This window comes from Eubalaena glacialis, chromosome 11 (assembly GCF_028564815.1).
Source record: "Eubalaena glacialis isolate mEubGla1 chromosome 11, mEubGla1.1.hap2.+ XY, whole genome shotgun sequence".
In the NCBI taxonomy this organism is placed as follows: Eukaryota; Metazoa; Chordata; class Mammalia; order Artiodactyla; family Balaenidae; genus Eubalaena; species Eubalaena glacialis.
Window position 1 is genome coordinate 4,352,505 of NC_083726.1, and position 20,692 is coordinate 4,373,196.

A 20,692-nucleotide genomic window follows, 5' to 3' on the forward strand; every position below is an offset into this window, starting at 1 on the left:
GAAACAGACAGGCTCCCGGGGCCCCAGGGCTGGTTCCAGGAGCTCCGCGAAGATGGTTCCGGCTACACATGAGGTCAGAGCTTCCCCCCAGAGACCACACTGTCTTGTGGGAGTGAGGGTGCCATCCATGGAGGTATACAAGCAGAAGACCCAGGACGCACATGGGGCGAGGATGGGGGCCACTGTCCTCACCCTGAAACTATCCTGACACTCTCCTATTTTGACACACTTTCTCCTTGTGAAGATTTATTTTGGACGACGCAGTCATTTTTTTAAAAAGATGACATAAAGGTACTGACATGAAATGATGTCAAAATACATTAGTAAGTTAAAAAAAGCAAGTGGCAGAACGGTCTGGTCCCATTTTTAATTAAAAAAACCAAAAAGTCTAGGGCACACAGACACTGCCAAGCAGGGTAGAAGCTTTCCCTTTCTGCACTTGGCTTTTGCTTTCTTTTTTGCAAATAAAGATGGACATAACTTTTGAAATAAAGAAGATAATTTTTAAAAAGAAAGACTCCTGAACTTGGTTGTGGCACTTGATTGTGAACTAGGCTGTGAACTTGATTGTGGGCACACAAAAAGCAGGACCGCCCCACCCTCCCAGAGTGCTGAGACGAGGGGCGCCTCTAGGACCTCTGAAGACCCAAGTTCGGGGGTGGGTGCTGGGCTGCGGCCAGTCCTGGGCCCCCGGGCTCCTGCTCTGGAGCCTCCCCCTGTAGAGCTGCACCCCTGCAATCGGGGGTGGGGGGCGGGTGGGAACCGAGGCTAAGTCGAGACTTGCAAAGGTTCCTTCTTTGTGGAAATCGGGCTGATTTTGCCATGCGTCAGGGTTTCCATCCCCAGCAGATGCCATCCTCCGCGGAGCCCCCTGCAAGCCACGCTGCAAGTCTAGGCAGGCCCCTCCTCCCTCCTGGCCCTGGGAGAGCCGTCAGCCTCCGGCTCACCGGCTTCCTTCTGGGAGTGAGGACAGCCCCCCTGCTGGCAGGAGGCTGGCAAGGGGCCAATGCAGCCAAGCTGAGGCCCCCGTGGCTCAGACGCCTCGCCTCCCCTTGAAAGGGGAGCTTTAGGAACAAAGACTGGGGTTGGCCAGTCTTTGAAGGGTTGGCCTTCAGACGAGGCCCCTGTCCTAAGGAGCTGATGTTCTATTTGTCTTTAGATATCCTGGGATGGTAACAAAAGCGGGGAAGGACTTTCAGTCCAAACTGCCGTTTCAAACAAAGATCAATACAGATTTATCTGCAAGAGGGTGAGGCAGAAGCAAGAAATTCTCAGCCCCTTGCTCGTGGCGGTACCAGCCTTTCCAGGGGGGTGACGGGGCAGCCCCAGGAAGGGTGGGTTCTGACTAGTGGCGCCTGCAGCGCAGAACAAGGGAGACGACTCTCTGACCTCAAAGGGAGGACCCAGAAGCTTCTGCTGAGCAGAGGGCAAGGGCAGCCCGGCAGATCTGGACTCAAACGCCAACAGCATGCAGTGATCTGGCCAGATGGCTAGTCTTGGGCAACTGCAGGAGAAAGCAGGGGCCACCTCCCGTCTGCAGAGCAGGTCACTCTGGCCACTACTCCCGCGCTTGCCCCTGCCCCACGCTGCCTCTGCAACTTAAGCAGTCTCACCCAGACCTCCTCTTTTTACTAAATTCCATGGGATCTGCTTTCATTTCACATTGATCTTCCTCTGATATCAACACAGTATTTTGCCATTTTAACCATTTTTAAGCGTACAGGTGAGTGGCATCAAGCACGTTCACAATGTTGTGAGACCATCAGCACTGTCCAGCCACAGACCTCTTTCATCATCCCAAGCAGAATTCCACCTGTTAAGCCATAACTCCCCACCCCTGTCTCCCAGCCCCTGGCAACCACCATTCTACTCTCTTGTCTCTATGAACTTGACTCCTAACACAGAGTATCTTCTAAAACCATTTTTTAATACACAGGGCACTTCACAACCACCTTGTTAAATCCTTGCCTCAAGCCTACAGGCCAGATATGATGATTATTCCCATTTTATAGAGGAGGAAGTTGAGGCTCCGAGGAAGTAAATGACCTTAGGTCACTCAGTTCAACACCAGGTGTCTCTGACCTCAAAACACAAGCGCTTTCATCTAAACCAGAGATTGCTAAACTATAGCCCTGGGGCCAAACCCAGCTGCCGCCTGTGTTTGTAAATAAAGTTTTATTGGGACACAGACCCACCCACTTGTTCACACAGCCATGGCTGCTTTCCAGCTCCAACCGCAGAGCTAAGTAGTTGCAGCGGAGACCACACAGCCCACAGTGAATACCTTATTATCCAGTCCTTTATAGAAAAAGCTTGCTGACCTCCATTCTATACACTATGCAGTGCCCCATCACTGGACGGTTCCCCCGCCTGGCGGACCCGTTAGCCCTGGCGGCAGCATCTTACCAATACAGTTGCCTAGAGCATCTTGTATAAAGCCGCTCTTGCACTGTAGCTTGGGTCTGCAGCGGAAGGATCCCAGAGTATTCTGACAGATAAAATCGGGGAGGCAGTTATGAATACCACTCTCACACTCGTCAATATCTGGTACATCATAAAAAAAGGAAATTGTTAGCAAGAGTCCTGCCAGAAGCATCTTTCAACACTTTACAATCACAAGAATTTTTTTTTTTTTTGTTAATGCTCATTACTCAGACTATAACCCAAAACATTCCAATAGAGAGGTCACATTCCAAAAGGGCCTTAGCCAAACGGTGCTCGTGTTTCTAAAGATTCAAAACTCTGACTTTTCCCCCAAGGTTCTTATGATGCAAATTTTCTGTTATGTAATAAATAACCCAGGCATTTTCCTGGCAATATGTGGTTTGGTTTGATTTGGTTTTCATTTCAGGCGTGTTTAGTTTAGATTATAAAGCGATGATGATCTTAAGTGGCAATAAACACTGTCCCTATAAACTTATTCACTCTGCAGTCCTCGCAATATTCCAAATATTAACAATGGTGATTGTCGTGACTGGACGTGTTGGCTGCCCTCCCCTTGAAGTTCATGGCGTCAAATGTTCAAAAGTGTATACTCAGCTGGCTGGGCCCCTGGGTTCTCGAGGTCCACGCCGCCCAGGGAGTCTGCAGGGGTGGGGAGGACTGAGCTCATCCAAAGGCCCTCATAATTCAAACGACGTTTTTACACAAGTGGTCTTGTCGTTCTGAAGGGCTGGAAACCCTCAGCAGAAAACTATGTTCTAACAGATCCTCATCAAAGGCTTATCTGCCAAATAACATCTATGGTTTGGCGGGGGAAAGCCAGCAGCCAGAAATGTCATGTTTTTTTATGCAGCGGAAGGGAATATGCTTTGAACTTCAAGGAAGCCTGGAATCAGATGGAAGGCAGCTGTTGTGCAAAAAAACAGCTTGGGGGTGGGGGGGACTAGAGAGCACATGTGGGCACCTGAAATTCATCTCTGGTCTTGTTTTTAAATGAGCGTGTTCTAAGCCTTTTCAGAAATGCAAACTCTCCACTGTCATTAACTCAGCATTACGGTAAAGGAGGTAAATCTTCACTAATCACAGGGTTGGCCGGTGCCCCAGGCAGCCAAAGGGGGGACACAGCACCACGGAGCCCAGACCCCAGGGAGCCCAGTGCCACTTCCCCATCGCATCATATGTACTTCTGGGGCGTGAGGTTTTGAGACTCGGAGCTTATCCTACCTTTGCAATCATTGTCCTCTGTGAGCTCATAGCCAGTCCCACAGCTGCTGTCACGCTGGCAGCGGAAAGAGCCCACTGTATTGATGCAGGATTCTCCAAGCCGGCAGTTTTGGCCGCCCATGATACATTCATTGATATCTAGGAGAGACACAGGTGACGCAGGAGTAACCAGCAAGAACAACCGATCCGCACGCTCTACCAGAAGGCACGGTGGGATCGATCCCCCACATCCACCAAGTTCCCCGGGCATGTGCGTATTCAGGCCGTGCACCGGAATGGAGCCCTGGGCACTCACCACCAGAGCAAAAGCAAAAGCAACGGGCTCTCTGCCCTGCTGATCTATTTCAGATCTACTGCTCTTTCTGAGCGTCTGCTAAGCAAGCACCAGGCCCTGAACTGGAGTCATGTGATCCTAGGGAACCCCCTATTTGGGGCTATCACCTCCCTCCATCTCCCCCATCTCACAGATCAGAGGCCAAGAGAGGCTGAGGGACGTGCCCAGGGCCACTCAGCAGATCCTGGATTCAGAATCCGGTCAGACCCCAAACCCCACCCCTTTTCACAGCACGGTGTTTACATCCTCCTGGAGGACAGCCGTGGCTGGAAGCCAGGCGCTGCAAACTCCAGGAAATGCTGGAAAGCCGGTCCAGGACTATTCTTCAACTATGAATGGGGCCCCAAGTTGTGCAAAGCGGGCCCTGCCTGGCTGTCAAGCAGAGGCAGAGGCTCCCAGGGCAGGACGACGTTTACCTTCACAGGAGACGCCGTCGGGGAGCAGCTGGTAGCCCACAAAGCAGGAGCAGACGACCTCCTCCCCCGTGTCTCGGCACTGCTGTTTGCAGGGCCCGCCGCCTGGAGTCAGAGCAAATGTGAGCGGAGGCCAGGTGCACCCTGGAGACCTCCTGGTTTTTTCCAGGTGTTTGGATGGGGTCAGAGAAAGCACCCTCAGGGTAGGCTGACACGGAAGGGCAGGCTCCCCAGGCTGGAGCCCACTGCAGCCTTCACAGCGCCCTCCCTTCCCATGGGAGACCCCCCGGGACTGCGGCTTCAGGTCCCAGCCCTGACCTGACAGATCGGGGGGTGTGCGGGGCCCCGATACCCCATTTCCACCGCCACTGCCTCAGCTCCGGCCGCCCGCTCACCTGGCTCTCTGAGCATCCCTGGTACCACCCCTCCAACCATGCTTCCTGCAGGGCAGCCAGCGTGATGCTCAAAGAGCAAATCCCATGGGAACAAAACCTCTACCAGGCAAAGATTCCAGGAAATAAAATTCTGACTGCTGCCCAGGGCCTGCAGGGCCCTGCCCACTTCTCCATCCTCTTCCTTTTTCCCTGCACCCCACCCCACGGCCCACCAGTGCCCAGCTGCTGCAGGTCTGCAAGTCCCCGCTCCCACTGCCACAAACCCCCTGCCAGTGTCATCTCCCTGGCTAACCCATCCTCAGCCATTGCAAACCAGCTATCCCCTCCCCCAGGAAGACCCTCCCACGCCCCCCAGAGAGGATTACGAGTCTTTCTGGGGTTCTCTGCCCTCCCTTCCGCCTACCCCCAGCCCTCTGTGCCGAGTGTCACTGTACATCCACCACATCATTTTGTGATTAAACTGGCTCCCTAATGAAAGCCCAACCACAAGGCAAGCCACTGAATGCACTCAGGGAGCAGACTTGCCAGTCCAGACATGCGGGAATGTTCCATAAAGAGAAATAAAGTCTTAGCATATGGAAAACAAAGGTGCAAGGCCTTAGTGACTTTTTTTTTTTAAGATTTTTTTTTTTGATGTGGACCATTTTTAAAGTCTTTTTTAAAATATATATATATATATATATACACATACACATATATTTATTTATTTATTTATTTATTTGGTTGTGCCAGGTCTTAGTTGTGGCTGGTGGGCTCCTTAGTTGCGGCATGCATGTGGGATCTAGTTCCCTGACCAGGGATTGAACCCGGGCCCCCTGCCTCACTGGGAGCACGGAGTCTTAACCACTGCGCCACCAGGGAAGTCCCAAGGCCCTACTGACTAAATTTGCAAACACCTCTCTTATGAGACAAATGACTATTACAGATGGTACAGCTGGCGCTCCAGCCGCAAAATGAAGTATCACTCACCCCCGTCCCCTAAGGGGCTCCCAGCCTTGGGGGTCACCGTTCACAGAGTCTGGGGGCTGTGGTGGGAGAGCTTTGCCCACCAGCTCCTCAAGCGGCCCGTTCTCTACAAGCCCACCCTCTCCCTCGCTCGCCCATCAGGCCCCAGCTAGGAGGAGAGGAAGGGAAGGAGCCCGGGAGTACAGACGACAGGGACTTACAGCTGACTCCCAGCCAAAGGGCTGCGGTCAGGCTCCCAGCGAGATTAGCACTGACTTTCCCTCGGGCTTCATTAACCACCAGCTAGCCCTGGGGAGGGCCAGTCTCACCTCGGCAGCGGTCATTCAGGTAGGGGTCCTCTTGTCCCTCCTCGATCTCAGAGACCTTAGCTGAGGGGGAAGAGGCAAACACAGGTTTGTCCACACGCAGTGCCCACGTTAACGCAGAGGCGACGCCGAGCATCTTCTCTTCTTGTAAATATCAGGCAGTAATGCCTGTTGGTACATCTTATAAAAAGCTCAGTATTCATTTTATCCTTTTTAAAAACAGGGTCACACTTATAAATGTAGCTAAATCTCTAAAAGATCTATTATAACAGAAACAGCACTGGCACAAGGGCCTGTCTGTAGTCATCAACTTAATGCTGAGTGTGGTTACATTGTTCACATTACTCAAATATTTCTGCAAATGCAGTCATGGCCGTACTATAAACTGAGTCACATCTTCCAAACCGAAAACAATGCACCTGGTAAAAGCTTATGGTTACAGGTTGAATTGTGTCCCCCCACCCCCCAAACCCCAGAAGATGTTGCAGCCCTAACCCCCAGTACCTGGAAATGTGACCTTAGTTTGGAGAAGAGTCATTGCGGACAATCAAGTTAAGATGAGGTCATTAGGGTGGGCCCTAATCCAATGATGAGTGTCCTTACAAAACGGGGAAATTGGGACTCAGTGACAGATACGCAGAGGAAAAGCGGTGTGAAGAAACAGGGAGAAGACAGCCATCTACAAGCCAAGGCATACCTGATGCTCCCAGAAGCTGGGAGAGAAGCCCGGAGCAGATGCTCCCAGAGGCCTCAGAAGCAGCCGGCCCTGCCGACACCTTGGTCTCGGACTTCTGGCCTCCAGACTGTGAGACAACACATTTCTGCGGTTTAAGCTCCCCAGTCTGTGGTGCTTTATTACAGCAGCCCCAGGAAATGAATTCACTTATTTTATACACTTTGCCTACAAAGATCAATGTAGTGCCGGGCATCAACAGTCACTCACACAATTCATTCAACAAAGGTATCTGAGTATCTGCTCTGAGGGTCAAGCACTCGGCACAGACAAGGCCCCTCCTCTCAATAATTAAGATTCAACAGGGCAATAGGATAGAGAGGGACCCAGTGGGAGACCTGGGCCCTCATTTTAAAGGGTTGTATTCCATTGGCAATTCTGGCAATAGAAGAAATGGATTAGTCCTTTTAACCTGGGTGGGTAGACCCAAGAATTCCTAGAATACTTGAAACACCAAGTGCTCTGCTGATGAAGACCTTCCGCAAGATGGAATGACAGTAATCACAATTCAATCACAATCCAACAGCCATTACATTACAACGCTGGGTGGGAAAGCATAAGTCAAAGGTATCCCCAGCACAGCCACACCTACACAAGAGAAGCCAAGAGAGACAGAAAAAAGACTGGAAGGAAACATGACCTAATGGAAACCATACTAATCTCCGTGTTGATTTCCTCTTCCTTCTACCTTCCCGTGTCTTCTAAAATGCCTACAGTGAGTGCACGATACACACACACTGGAAAAGCAGACATCAGTAGAAAGACACATATTAGTAATTCTCCTGTAAGTTTCAGCATAACGTAATTTATAGACACTAACTATGCATAAGGTGTTATTTTTTAGGGGTTATTAAGATATGGTAAGGGTTCCTAAATAATTCAAAGAACTTTTCAGCTAGGGAGGAACTAAGCCAGAGACCCTTAGGGTGTGAGTCATCTCTAGGTTAGGAGGCTGGGAGCACCTTTGCTCAGAATGTTTAATGTGGGTGCAACTAGAGATGATCATACTAAGTGAAGTAAGTCAGAAAGAGAAAGACAAATACCATATGATATCACTTATATGTGAAGTTTAAAATATGACACAAATGAACCTATCTATGAAACAGACACAGACTCTCGGACATAGAGAACAGACTTATGGTTGCCAAGGGGGAGGGGGGTGGGGGAGGGATGGAGTGGGAGTTTGGGGTTAGCAGATGTAAGCTATTATATAGAGAATGAATAAACAACAAGGTCCTACTGTAGAGCACAGGGAACTATATTCAATATCCTGGGATAAACCATAATGGAAAAGAATATGAAAAAGAATGTGTGTGTGTGTATATAAATGTGTGTGTGTGTGTGTGTATATATATATATATATATGTATATATATATATATATATATGTATAACTGAATCACTTTTCTGTGCAGCAGAAATTAATACAACATTGTAAATCAACTATACTTCAATTTTTTAAAAAGAGAGAAAAAAAGAAAAAAAAAAAGAATGTTTAATTTGGGGACTCTTCATTCACTTGGTGCATTCCATCCCAGCAAAGCCCAAGTCCCTGCCATGTGCCAGGCACAGGCCAGGGTGTCCAGACCCCATCCTCCGAAGGACTCATGGTAACAAGGCCAGGAGGACTCATGAGAAACTATTTATCACTCAGGTGATGAGGTCATCAAGATTTCCACAGTATTTTTCAGGAGCCAGCAAGCCTGGCAAAGAATGCTAGAAAAGGAATCTTGAACCAAGCTTCCACAGCCTCAGTCTCCCAATCTGTAGACTGGACATAACCAAGATACGCCCTAGCACAGTTCGTCCCAAAGGAACAGGGTTCTTTCCCCCATCTTAGACCAATACTTTGATCACTTATAATACAGATTATTAGAAGAACTAAGATAAGAAAACAGACATGTAAGTCCCAATTTTATATTTAAATAGACATGTTACTCTATCAAATGCTTATAGAAGTTTCTAAGAGCTTACTCCCAATTTCTGTACTTATTTTGTTGCAGGCCAGCACTGGTCTGTGGGCCCCCTATGGTAGCACACAGTAGGCCCACAATAAATGTCAGTGGAAGAGAGGAAGGCAGGTCTGTGTCTGGGTGAGGAGGAAACACAGGGAAGTCCTCATAGAGACATTGAGGAAAGTCTGAGGCAAGAAACAAAGCAGATAAAAGACAAGGGAGAAATAAGACATCTGGAGCAACAGAAAAGCTCAGAGATCATTAATGAAATAAGACGTAAATCAACAAAAGTCCTCCCTGGAGACACAGGAGAAATTCTCCACCAGTATGAAGAATTTGAGTTTGTTTAAAGTGAAAATGTCATCCATGATTTCAAAAGTCAAGGAAGGAGCCAGAACGTGGTTCCAATCCCCCTTTATGACTAAAATATCTGAAATCAGCCCCACGGCGGCCATGGGGCCCTGGACTTGAGAAATCAAAACAAAGAATGAAAGACTGGTCGTTTGACCGAGGACCCCAAAGCCACATGAATGGATGGCCTGACTTAGGGACCACTGGTCTGTGAGCTCGTCCTTCCGAGCCCCTTCCTGCCCCTTTCCCATTTTTAACAGAGGGCAGACGGAGCTCAGAGTGAGAAGGCAAAGGTCCCAGTCACGCAGCAAGCTTGGGGCAGAGCAGATGCTTGAAATTTTCCAGGGCTCTTTCCATTATGGCACAGGAAACCATTGCATAAGTGGAAGAGATGATTAGACAACCGAGAAGTTTCCTGAACCATGTAACTGAAATCATGAAGCCCCAAGGTTTCAGGATTTATGTGGCTTCAGACAAATGGAGGGTGGAGACTGAACTGGTGGACACACAGCTGGGAGCCCTCTTGAGGCTGCTCTTGGGGTCATTCGCCCTTTTGCTGAATAAATATCTAGTGTTTGAATGCTCACAGCCTGCTGTTAATGAGTGTTGCCCCTGCTATTAACGAGTGGTGCTCCCTGCCTCAGCTCCAGATGGAGAGATGGCACTGGCCAGGCATCGGAAGGCCAGTGCTCTCCCTCCTCTGTACGTCAGCCATGTGATCGTTTTTTTTTTTTTTAATAATTGTGATTTTTTTTTTAAGATTTTTTTTTTTGATGTGGACCATTTTTAAAGTCTCCATCGAATTTGTTACACTATTGCTTCTGTTTTATGTTTTGGTTTTTTGGCCCCGAGGCATGTGGGATCTTAGCTCCCCGACCAGGGATCGAACCTGCACCCCCTGCATTGGAAGGTGAAGTCTTAACCATTGGACCACCAGGGAAGTCCCCTGGCCATGTGATCTTGAGTGCCAGGTGCTCATCTGTGAAACAAGAGCACAGCCAGCCACCCACGCTGCCCAAGGCGGTTGGAGGGACGGGACGAACTGTGATGGCAAACACTTTATACCCCTTCTCCCATTTAATCCCAGCAACCTGAGAAAGTAGGACTCTAATTATCCCCTTTTCACAGATGAGGGAACTGAGGCCTGGATGCACCAGTTTGCCCCCCAAATACATGTCAGGACAGGGACATGAACACAGATTTGTCAGATCCCAGATCCCAAGCCCTCAGTTTCACTCCAGGACAGTGACAAATGTGAAACTGCTCTGACAACTAGAACCAGTCTGTGCTGATTTAAGGCAATGGTAAATGTGCGTGCCCACACCGCCTGTGATGGTCAATTTTATGTGTCAACTTGGTTGGGCCACGGTACTCAGATATTTGGTCCAGCACTAGTCTGGATATGGCTGTGACGGTATTTTTTAGATGAGATTGACATTGAAATCAGCAGACTTTGAATAAAGCAGATTGCCCTCCATTATGTGGGTGGGCCTCGTCCAGTCAGGTGAAGGCCTTAAGAGAAAGACTGACCTCCCCCAAGTAAGAAGGAACTCTGCTAGCAGACGGCCTTTGGACTCGAGCTGCAACATCAGCTCTCCCCTGGGTCCCTGGCCTGTGGGCCCACCCTGCAGATTTCAGATCTGGCAGCCCTCACAACTGTGTGAGCCAATTTCTTAAAACGTCTCTCTCTCTCTCCAGGTCCTATTGGCTCTGTTTCTCTGGGTGACCTTAACTAATTGCACTGCCCAAGAGGGAAGAAATGGGGGAATTACCTGCTTCTTGAAGGTCCCCAACGTCCCCCGGGGCAAAGTCTGCTGTCTCCTGGCCCTTGACGCAGCATGCCCGGAAGACCAGCCCACACTGGTAGCCGACCATGAGGCTGTACTCGCAGCTCTGGCCCTGGGCCTGGGCCGCCCTTCCCAGCAGGCAGCAATGGCAGCACCTCTGCAAACACAGGAGGAGACTCCCGTTGGGGAAGCCAGACACAGGACACAGCGGATCCCCACGGGCCTCTCAGCCCCCCGTGCTAATGCTCCCTGGACGGTGATGACATGTGCCTGACTTGGGCTGAATCTTCTACACGTTGGCAGGAAACAGCAAAGCAATCCGAGCCCGAAGCCTGCTGCCCCCAAATCTCGCAGGTCCTAATTTTGAAAGGAACCTTAAAGGGCCTTATCCCAGCACGTGCTCCATGATACCCGACTGCCCCTCAATATCCCTGCCGGCCCAGCTTCCACCTCCAGGAAGAGGGGGTTAGGAGAGGGCCTTCTGGGGCTCACACAAGAGCTCCCTAAGGGTCCATGACTTCTGCGTGGTCTGAGATTTCTCTACCACACCCGGAAGGATGAATATGCACCTTGTCTCTTCCCGCACCGAGCGAGGGTGGTTCAAGCAGCAGGAAGGGAACCTCAAGCCTGGTCATCAAGTGAGGAACAGAGTTGCTGCCTGTCCCCTGGACCCCAGTGTTTCCAAAAGTCACAGCTGAATCCCAGGGACAACATTCACCCTGGCCCATGAAAAGCCCCATTTCAGTCCTTATCATTCTAAGAAAAGCATAGAGCTTTCCAAAAGGTCCACAGCAGGAGCAGAGGAGGGGTGGCTTTGCCTGAGTTTCGTAGAGGTTGACGGGTCCCCAGCCTCTGCTGCCGGAAGGAGCAGGAACCTCAGTTACCTCCTCCACCTTTAGGTCATGAGCCCCCTTCCCGGAAACACAGACCACGCATCAGCCAAAGCGATCTGTTTCCACTCCCCTTAGAAAGTTCCATGCCTTTCTCTCAAGTCGGGGGACACTGGCGCAAGTGTCTGCGGGGCAGACAGCGTCTGCAGAGCCCCAGCCCTTCCTGGGAGGCAGTCACTGAACACATGAGGCCCTGGTTCCCGGGCCCCCTTGACCAGATCACCCCCCCTCGCCCCCCCCCAGCTCTCTCACACCAGAAGCCTCCTCCCATGAAAGCCCACAAAGGCTGAGGGTGGGCAGAGGGGCTCTGGACCCCCAGCTCCTCTACGTGGAATCTCCCTCCACATTCCCACCTGCGTGGAAAGAGAATCCCCAGAAAGGAACCCACACACCCCCTCTCGGGATCCAGACTTCATTCCAATGCTTGCTCCTTGAAACTACTTCATGGCCTTCCTAACTGGGAACGGGGGCATCTTTCTTCCAGGGGATTCATTTTTGTCACCTGGCACCTCCAACAGAAACCCAGATGACCAGGTTAATTAACTTTCCAAACTTGAGCCCCTTCTGGTCGGGCAGTTTTTCTCCCTCAGTAGGTGGCAAGAGAGGGACAGCCTAGTTTATTTGCAGTCTTCAGACCTGGGAACGCTCTCAGTAACCTTTCCACATCCGTGCAAAGATGCAGGCCTTCCACAGTGACAGAGGTCCTGAGTGACCTGACCTGGACTTGGAGTCCCAGGCTGGATTACGTCATTCATTCATAGCCGACCCTTGGGCAGGGTTCCCTCTGGGCCAGATGGATCACACTCCCAGCCCTGCCTCACCAGATCCCTCCCTTGCTGTTCCTGAAAGGACCCCTGCTGAGAGGCCACTTTGGAGTGTGGGCCTCTCTGAACCTCAGTTTCCTCTTCTAGGGCAGTTATGGAGGTCATGTGTTATCAGAGGCGTCGGTGGGGGCCCATTCTGAGCTCTGACTAGTTCGGGAGAGCAAGGAAGCTGGAGGGCCTCCGGAGTGGGGTGGGGAATGCCTATCTGAATTGAGAAGAGTGTTCAGAAGGCCCTGAGCCCAGATAACCCCTGCTCTGACCTCTGCATTCCTGTTTGAAGCCCTGGGACTGGCAGTCTTCAGGGTAAGGCTGGGTCACTCCATCCCTGCTTCCCCGGTGTTGGACAGGGCCCGGGGTGTTGTCCAGGGTGTACTGAATAAACTGGAGGAGGTGGGGAGACTTGAGTGTCCCTCCTCCCCCTCTGAGTTGAGCACAATGCGCTGCTCATAAGGAAAGGCATCTGAGGTCGGGGGTGCAGGGAGGAGAGCGCCCCAGGCCTCCTGCTGAAGAAGTGGCTGCTGAGCTGGGAGGGGCCCAGGTCCTCACCTTCACGAACATGGCCTTGAGGCTGGCGTTGTCACCATGCGGCATGGTGCAGCTGTCCTGCTCGTTGGCCAGGTTGATGCCCGTGGCACAGTGCAACTCCTCTAGCTGGCTGTGGCAGCACTGCTCCTGGACCATCCTGTGGGCAGAGGGGGCAGGCTGGCCCAAGGGCTCTGGGGGGCGGGGGGCCCACCAGGTGGTACTCAGGGCCTGGAAGCAGTAGCCCCTCGGGGATGGGAGTTCTGTCATCTTTGGGTGCCCCTCCTTCCCCATCCCCTCCACTCATCCACAGACACACAGAGACACGCACACAACACCTGCATACGGAAGGTGCTCAACAGTGTTTAATTAGAAAGACTGGATGCAGGGTGGTGTCTGGGAGTGGAGTCGAGAGACCCAGTTGTGTGGCCAGAGCCCCAGTTCACCTCTCTGACCTCTAAGCCTCAGCCACAGAAAGTTCCCACCTATTTTAAAAAACAAAAACAGCTGATTGCTGACTCTGGGCCAGATCTTCTGATCCTTTATCAAGTTGAATTCTTCCCAACACTCATCTCCAGTTTCCGGAATCGGGGTAAACAGCTCCAGAGAAGGGAGTAGCCTGCCCAAGGCCACGGAGTGAGGGATGGTGGCAATGGTGACACCGGGCCGTGGCATCCACGTCTCCCAGCCCCGTTGGGGGCTCTGGGAGGAAGGTCCTCGGAAACCCGAGGACACACGTGCACAAAAGCTTATGTCGACAGAAGGACCATCACCTCCCAGACTTGGTCCCTCAGACACACCTCCAGGTGGTGAGGGAGCAGGAGGTGTGTGATCACAGGTGTGGCTCCCACCAAACCCCAAATAACCCTGGTTTTGGCCAGAGCCAACAAGGGCAGGAGGAGCCGCCAGACCTGCACCGGTCCGGAGAGGGAGGGGCCCCGCTGGGCTCTGTGTGCTGCCAGCCAGGCTGCCTCGGCCCCCAGCCAGCCCTCCCCAGCCTCCACCCTATGGGGCCGGAGCTCTGCACCCGGCTTCCCATGCACTTCTAGAACTGCCCTCAGGCTCCGGGATGGATCTGTCTGGACAGATAGACCTCCGAGATACTGCAGGTTTGGTTCCAGGCAACCACAATAAAGTTAGTCACGTGAATTTTTTGGTTTCTTGGTGCATATAAAAATTATGTTCACACTGTACTGTAGTCCAGTAAGTGTACAATAGCATTATGTCTAAAAAAGCAATACATACCTTAATAAAAAAAAAACCTTCCTTGCTAAAAAATGCTAACCATCATCTGACAACGCGGAGTTGCCACAAACCTTCAATTTGTAAAAAAAAAAAAAAAAAAAACGCAACCTTCAAAGCACAATAAAATGAGATATGCCTGTACTCTGCTACCACACATCCACTCATGCTCTCAGTGGATTTGTAAATGACAGGCATTTCACTGCATTATCAGGGAGAGCAAGCAGATCTGCATCCATTGATCCATTCACTCAAAGATATTTCTTGGTTGAACAGAAAAAAGGGGTGTGGAAAAATGGGACCCCTCATGCACTGTGGGTGGGAAGGTAAGATGGTGCAGTATGGCAGGTCCTCCAAAAATTTTAAATAGAGTGACCATAGGATCCAGCCATCCCACTTCTGCGCATAAACCCAAAAGAATCGAAAGCAGTGACTCACACAGATACTTGCACACCCACATTCCCAGCAGCATGATTCATAATCGCCAAAAGACGGGAGCAACCCAAGTGTCCATCAAGGAATAGATGAGCTAAATGTGGTCTGTACATATGATGGAGCTGGATTTGGCCTTAATAAGGAAGGAAACCTTGACACATGTTACAACACGGATAAACCTTGAGGACAGTAAGCTAAGTGAAATAAGCCAGACACAAAAGGATGAATACTGTGACTGCCCTTTTATGAGGGACCCAGCGGAGTCAAATTCATAAAGACGGAAAATAGAAGGGGTGGGCTGGGGAAGGGGGGGTAACAAGGAGGTTTTGTTTCATGGGTACGAGTTTCACTAGGAAGATGAAAAAGCTCTGGAGGTGGACGGTGGTGATGGCGATAGAGTGATGTGAATATACGGAACTGTACACCTACACATGGTTACGATGGTACAATTTGTGTTATGTATATTTTACTGCAATTTTTAAAAAAATGTGGCTGTGGCCCTACTGTGTGCCAGGCCTGTACAGAGGCTTCAGGGACGGGGAGAGGGATGGCCTGGTGGGGAAGCTCAGCCTCCCACACCCAGGGGGCTTATGGGGCAGCAGTTACTAAGCTCTACCCTGGTGGGGCTGGGCTGGTGCTAGGCGTCCAGAGAGCTGCTCTCCCCTTGCTGCCCTTCAACTTGGACAAGCATTCACCTGGCTGCCTTGCTCGCCTCCCTCAGGTCCTCCTGGCTCAGACGCCTGTTCTCAGCGAGGCGTCCCCAGACAGCTCTATTTAAAATTGTAAACCTGCCCTGATCAGGAAACCCTGCCTCCTGTCCCTGGGTTTTCCTTTCCCACGACACCTCGTGCCTTCTTACAAACCATAGACTTTACCATGTCGTCGTCATCTGTATCCTCCGTAGAAGAGATTTTGCCTATTTTGTTCACTGATTTATCTCCATCTTGTCCAGAATGCCCTCAATACGATTTGTGAAATAAATAAACGAAGGGGTTCAGAGAGTGACGGGTAGACTGAAAAACAGCATCTGAGGATCTGCTTTGGGTTTTGGCTCCGTGTGTATCCAAATTCCTCCGAGAGACTCGTGGGCTTCATTCAACCCAAGGTTTGAGGCAAATTTCTGTTTGGGTCCTAAGGCATATTGGCCCTTGGTCGAGGCCAGAATGCAGGGCAATGCATGAGTTGAGGAAACGCCAGCTGCCGTCTCCGAATCGCCCCCAAACGTGCCATGTGTTAGAGGCTCAGGCAGAGGCCAAACGTGCCCAGCTGGAGTCCATGTGTGCAGAGAGGGGCCGGCCCCTCTGCGGTCCTTGCCAATCCCCTCGTCTGCCAGTGGCACCAACCCCGGGCTTCTTGGGCCCCACAGAACCCTCAGTGCCTTCCTTCCTCACCTCTACCCTGGAGGCTCGGCCTGGGGCTCGCCCACCTGTGTGACCCCATTCTCCTCATCCTGAGCTTAGAACAGCACATAGGATCAATAAAGATTTGCCGAATTAATGAGAACTTAAAACTGGAGATCCCGGCAGAATACCACTTCAAAAGAAGAAAAATGATACCAGGACTACTGAGTTATCAAGTGGCCGGTCATCTCTGTTTCTTGTATCTTTTAACTATTACTAGTAAGAGGACCCTCTTAAAGCAGATTGGATTTCTGACCTGCTCTCTCCCTTCTCTGCCTTCATTAAAAACGATACCCCTGAACTTGTTAGAAAATCCCTGCTATCAGCATTGCTGCGCTGCTTGTCACTCCCCACTGCACACGGCCCCGCTCATCCTAGCACCGCGGCTCTGACCTGGGGCTCAGAGTCATCTGTCGTGTGCCGTCCCCATCCACTGGGCGAGGAAAGCATGGAGGGCTGGGGCGGGGTGGGGGGCGGTTCTTGTTCTCCTGAGCATCCCCTACGGTGGCACCCAGTGCTGTCCCTGGAATTAAAACCCAGTTGTGTTCTTAGATGAGCTGCATCTGACTTTGAGCCCAAGACCCCAGGCTTGACCTCTGACCTCTGCAGATGGTATGGGGTTCAGACTCCGACATTAAGTGACAAAGAGGAAAGGGTGCAGGGCAGGCTGGAGGGGCAGCAGGCAGCACCTGGGGAAACAGGACCGGGGTGCGGTCAGAGCCCAGCAGCCCAGCAGCTAACTCACTAAGAGGCCTTGGACACAGACGCAGCCCCTGCCCGTGAGTTCAGGGACAAGTCCACTGGCCTCCCTGGGCCTCGGGGAAACAAAAGGCCAATCGCTGGCAGTCAGCGTCCTGGGAGTTGAATAACGCGTCTTGAGGACCCTGTCATATGGAAACTCGCACTATCCAGCCAGAGTTCCCTTGGGTCCCACGTGACGAAGTGAGCGGGCCCTACTGGAAACATGTCGGGGGTCAGGGGGAACCTGGACTTGCACCCATATCTGCCCCCAAGAGAGAAGACCTTCCCTCTCGGCCATTCAGGTGATATGACTTACATTTCAGGAAATCTCTGAATGCGTGTTTGAAATTTACCCCTGCCCAAAATGTAGATCATGAACCGTAATCTTGATGTTCCGACTACCTGGTCTTTTGTTGCAAAAACTCCTATATATCCTGGCTCCCCCCTTGCCTCTTTGGAACAGTTTTCTCAGCATTATCTGAGATGCTGTGTCCCAGGCTCGAAGTCCTCAGAAAGTCCACCAAATAAAACATAACTCTCAAAAAAAAAAAAAAAAATGTAGATCATAACACGAATTCCTGCTGCATAGCCAAGAAGGTAGTTTCTCTAGAGTCTGGAGCCCACTGGGGATTCAAGATACCTCCAAAACTCAGTCAAGACATTGGTGAGTAGAAGTCAGTAACAAATCCAGTTGTGACTAAAATCCAAATTCACAAGTAGGGCCCAGAGGCCACTGAGTCGCTGACCTCAGTTCCTCCTTCTGTCCGTTGAGGGGTCAGCTGGCTGATGCCTCACTTTGTAAGCCTTTGATTTACAAACAGGGCTCCCCGTTTTGGGTTGAATTGTATCCCTGCCTCCCACAATTCTATGTTGAAGTTCTAACCCCATGACTTCCGAATGTGACTTATTTGGAGATTGAGTCTTTAAAGAGGTAATTAAGGTTAAATGATCATTAAAGAGGTAATTAAGGTTAGGGTGGCCCTAGTGCAATCTGCCTGGCGTCCTTATAGGATAAGAGATTAGGACACAGACACACAGAGAGGGTAGACCACGTGAGGACATAGGGAGAAGGTGGCATCCCCAGGCCAGGAGAGACGCCTCAGGAGGAACCAGCCCTGTTGAGACCTTGATCTCAGACTTCTGTCCGCCAGGCTGTGAGACAGTAAATGTCTGTGGTTTAAGCCGCCCGGGCAGAGGTATCTGTGCCGGCGGCCCGAGCAGACACATACAGCCCCACAGCCTGGCCTGGTGGTCCCGGCTGCTTCCCTCGCCTCGGTCATTATCACAACCCTGAAAGGAAGCTATCGCTGTCCTCCTTTTACATTTGGGGAAACTGAGGTTCCAAGTCGGCTCAAGTCACACAGCCTGAAAGCCGGCCCAGGTGGGTCCCCGGGGCCTGGCTGCCTCTCAGAGCCCAGTCTGCAAACAGAACGCTTGGCGCTCACCACCCAGCTTCGCTCCGCAACTGCCAGCCGCCCTCTGACGTTTCTAGCTCGAAGCCATGCTCAGGAGCCAAGATCCCCGCTCTCACTCATCAGACGCGCCGTAAATCCTAACGGCGTGGTCTCCCAGTCAATTCAACAATTCGAGTGCCCTGTCTTCTCTTCCTTTGTTTGGTCTATAATGCTTTCGACTTTTCAAGAATTTCCTAAATCGAGATTTACATCCTCTGTCACTGCTGGCAGGCAGCAGTCTCTGCTCGATGCCAACACAAATGCCAAACTCCAGAGTGAGGCAGACAAGCCTCCCCTGCACATTCCTTCCATGGCAGCTCTCCACCTAGCATCCCACAGCTCCAAGCGTCCAAGCAGCTTAGACTTGGATTAGAGGCAGAGAAAATGAACGGATGTCAAGTGTAATGGAATGCGTTCATACCCTCGCCTCCCCCTCAACCTCTGCTCCCCAGGCAAGCAGATCTGGGTTCAAGTCCTAACGCCATCACCTACCAGCTGTGCGTACTGGGGAAAGCTCAGTTTCCTCATCTGTAAAATGGGATCAGTAACAGGGTGAAATGAGATGAAGGGCAGCAAACGCCCAGCACAAAGTCTGCTTCATAAAGGCTTGCTATTATTTTTACGGTGATGATCAACATTACATATCTTTATCATTTATTCTAAGCTTACATTCTTCCAAAACTTTGAGGGAGCTTGAGTCAATTTAGGAAGAGAGGACTAAAAATAGTTGATCCAGATGCTGGCTACTGTATGAAGTAGACAATGGTCTGGCAGAACTTTTGCTCTGGGACTCGCTCGTCTGCGTTTTTGGGGTCTGAAGGTGGCCCATGCTTTTATCTGCAAAGCACTTCCAGTCACATGATCTCATCTGCCCCCCCCCAACAACCACCCCCTCTCTGGGTGACTTGGCCACACTGCCCAGGTGCGGCAGCGAGGGCTACAAACCCAAATCCTCTTGCTTGCAGCCCGGTGAAATGACGGGATGCCCCGGCAATGCCAGGGTGGCACAGCAAGGGTAAGCGGAGTCCCGTACAAGGCCCGTGGGAGTACAGAGGAGGGACACGGGGGTCACCAGCCCCCCACACCTCCCGCAGCCTGGCCTTGGGGGTCCAGCCTCTCCCAGGGGCCTGGTACCCACTGTCCCTTCCTCCCCTGCTTTTGGCTAGAAGAACACTATTCTGGTAGAACAGCGGCACTGGCAAACATACCTGCATTCCTTGGATTCTGAGGCGTACGGCAGTGAGCAGTCCCTGTGCTGAGTGGCCATTCGATGTCCGTCTGCACAGCAAGCCTCCATGGGGACGTCTGCGCCTGCCGTGCAGGGAAGAGAACGGGGTGACTGGCGACAGGTGACTCACCTCGGACCCCGCCCAAGGTCCCCTTATACAGGCGGCCTCCCTTGGGTGGCCGAGGGCGCCCCCTCCCGGCCGCACCATCTGGACACCCCTTCCTTCTGTCTCCTCTACAGCATTAGGACGGGGCCGAAAGGGCCGCGGCACATCCGGTCCTTCAGTCACTCGACAAACGTGTACTGGAAACTCCGCTGAGTCGCGGGCTGGGAGCACACACTCCGCTCCTCCTAGAAAGGCCTGAAACCTTAACTACTACCTTCCAAATCCAATTCTGACGGGGCTGCAGCTCAGCACCGGCATCCCCGCCCCAGCCAGATGCCGGAAACTGGGACGGGAACCTGCCCAGACGGGGTCCCTGCCTTCACAGTCCAGAGGGAAGAAAGACAGGTGTTACTGACCAAGGCACGGCCGAGCGGCCGTCCAGCCCAGCGGGTGGGTATCCAGGACGCGGCCGATCCCACTCCTATGGGGTCACAGATGGTTTGCATCACTAAAAATGAACAGTGCAGAATTGGGGAGGCCTAGAGGTGTCCCCCAAACTGCGACAACCAAGGAAGGCTTCTCTCGAGAGTGGGGAGCGAACACCAGGGAAGAGGTACAGCATGAGCAGAGCACAGGGGAGAGAACAGTCATGCGGGGCCTCAAACGCAACCAGCCGGCTCTGGGGAGAAGCAAAGAGCCAATGTTTCCGGGACCCACTCTGTGTTCTCACTTCATCGTCGGAGCCACTTGCTAGGAGAGCATCAGTCCTCACTGTACGGGTCGGGAAACTGAGGCCGGTGACGGTCTCTGCCCTTGATTTGTCACAAGGTTGCCTCTTTGCTCACAAAAGGGAAAGATGGAAGGCTCAGGTGGGTCCAGCAGCTGGGGCACCCACGCCCTCCAGCGCCCAGCCCGGTGCTCAGCCCCACCCAGGCTGCTGCCCCGC

The 20,692-nt window shown here is 51.7% G+C and overlaps 1 protein-coding gene across 2 annotated transcripts in view; it reads right to left on the reverse strand.

Annotated features, from left to right (window-relative positions):
• FBLN1 (fibulin 1) overlaps positions 1-20,692 on the reverse strand; it is an 80,604-nt gene that overhangs the window by 45,491 nt on the left and 14,421 nt on the right. For both annotated transcript variants that reach the window (XM_061204250.1, XM_061204251.1), the window contains exons 2-8: positions 19,621-19,723; positions 13,165-13,300; positions 10,890-11,061; positions 6,083-6,142; positions 4,417-4,518; positions 3,667-3,804; positions 2,407-2,544 (exon numbers count right to left, since the gene is read on the reverse strand). In XM_061204250.1, coding sequence (XP_061060233.1) covers positions 2,407-2,544; positions 3,667-3,804; positions 4,417-4,518; positions 6,083-6,142; positions 10,890-11,061; positions 13,165-13,300; positions 19,621-19,723 — 849 coding nt within the window. The remainder of the gene's footprint in view (positions 1-2,406; positions 2,545-3,666; positions 3,805-4,416; positions 4,519-6,082; positions 6,143-10,889; positions 11,062-13,164; positions 13,301-19,620; positions 19,724-20,692) is intronic.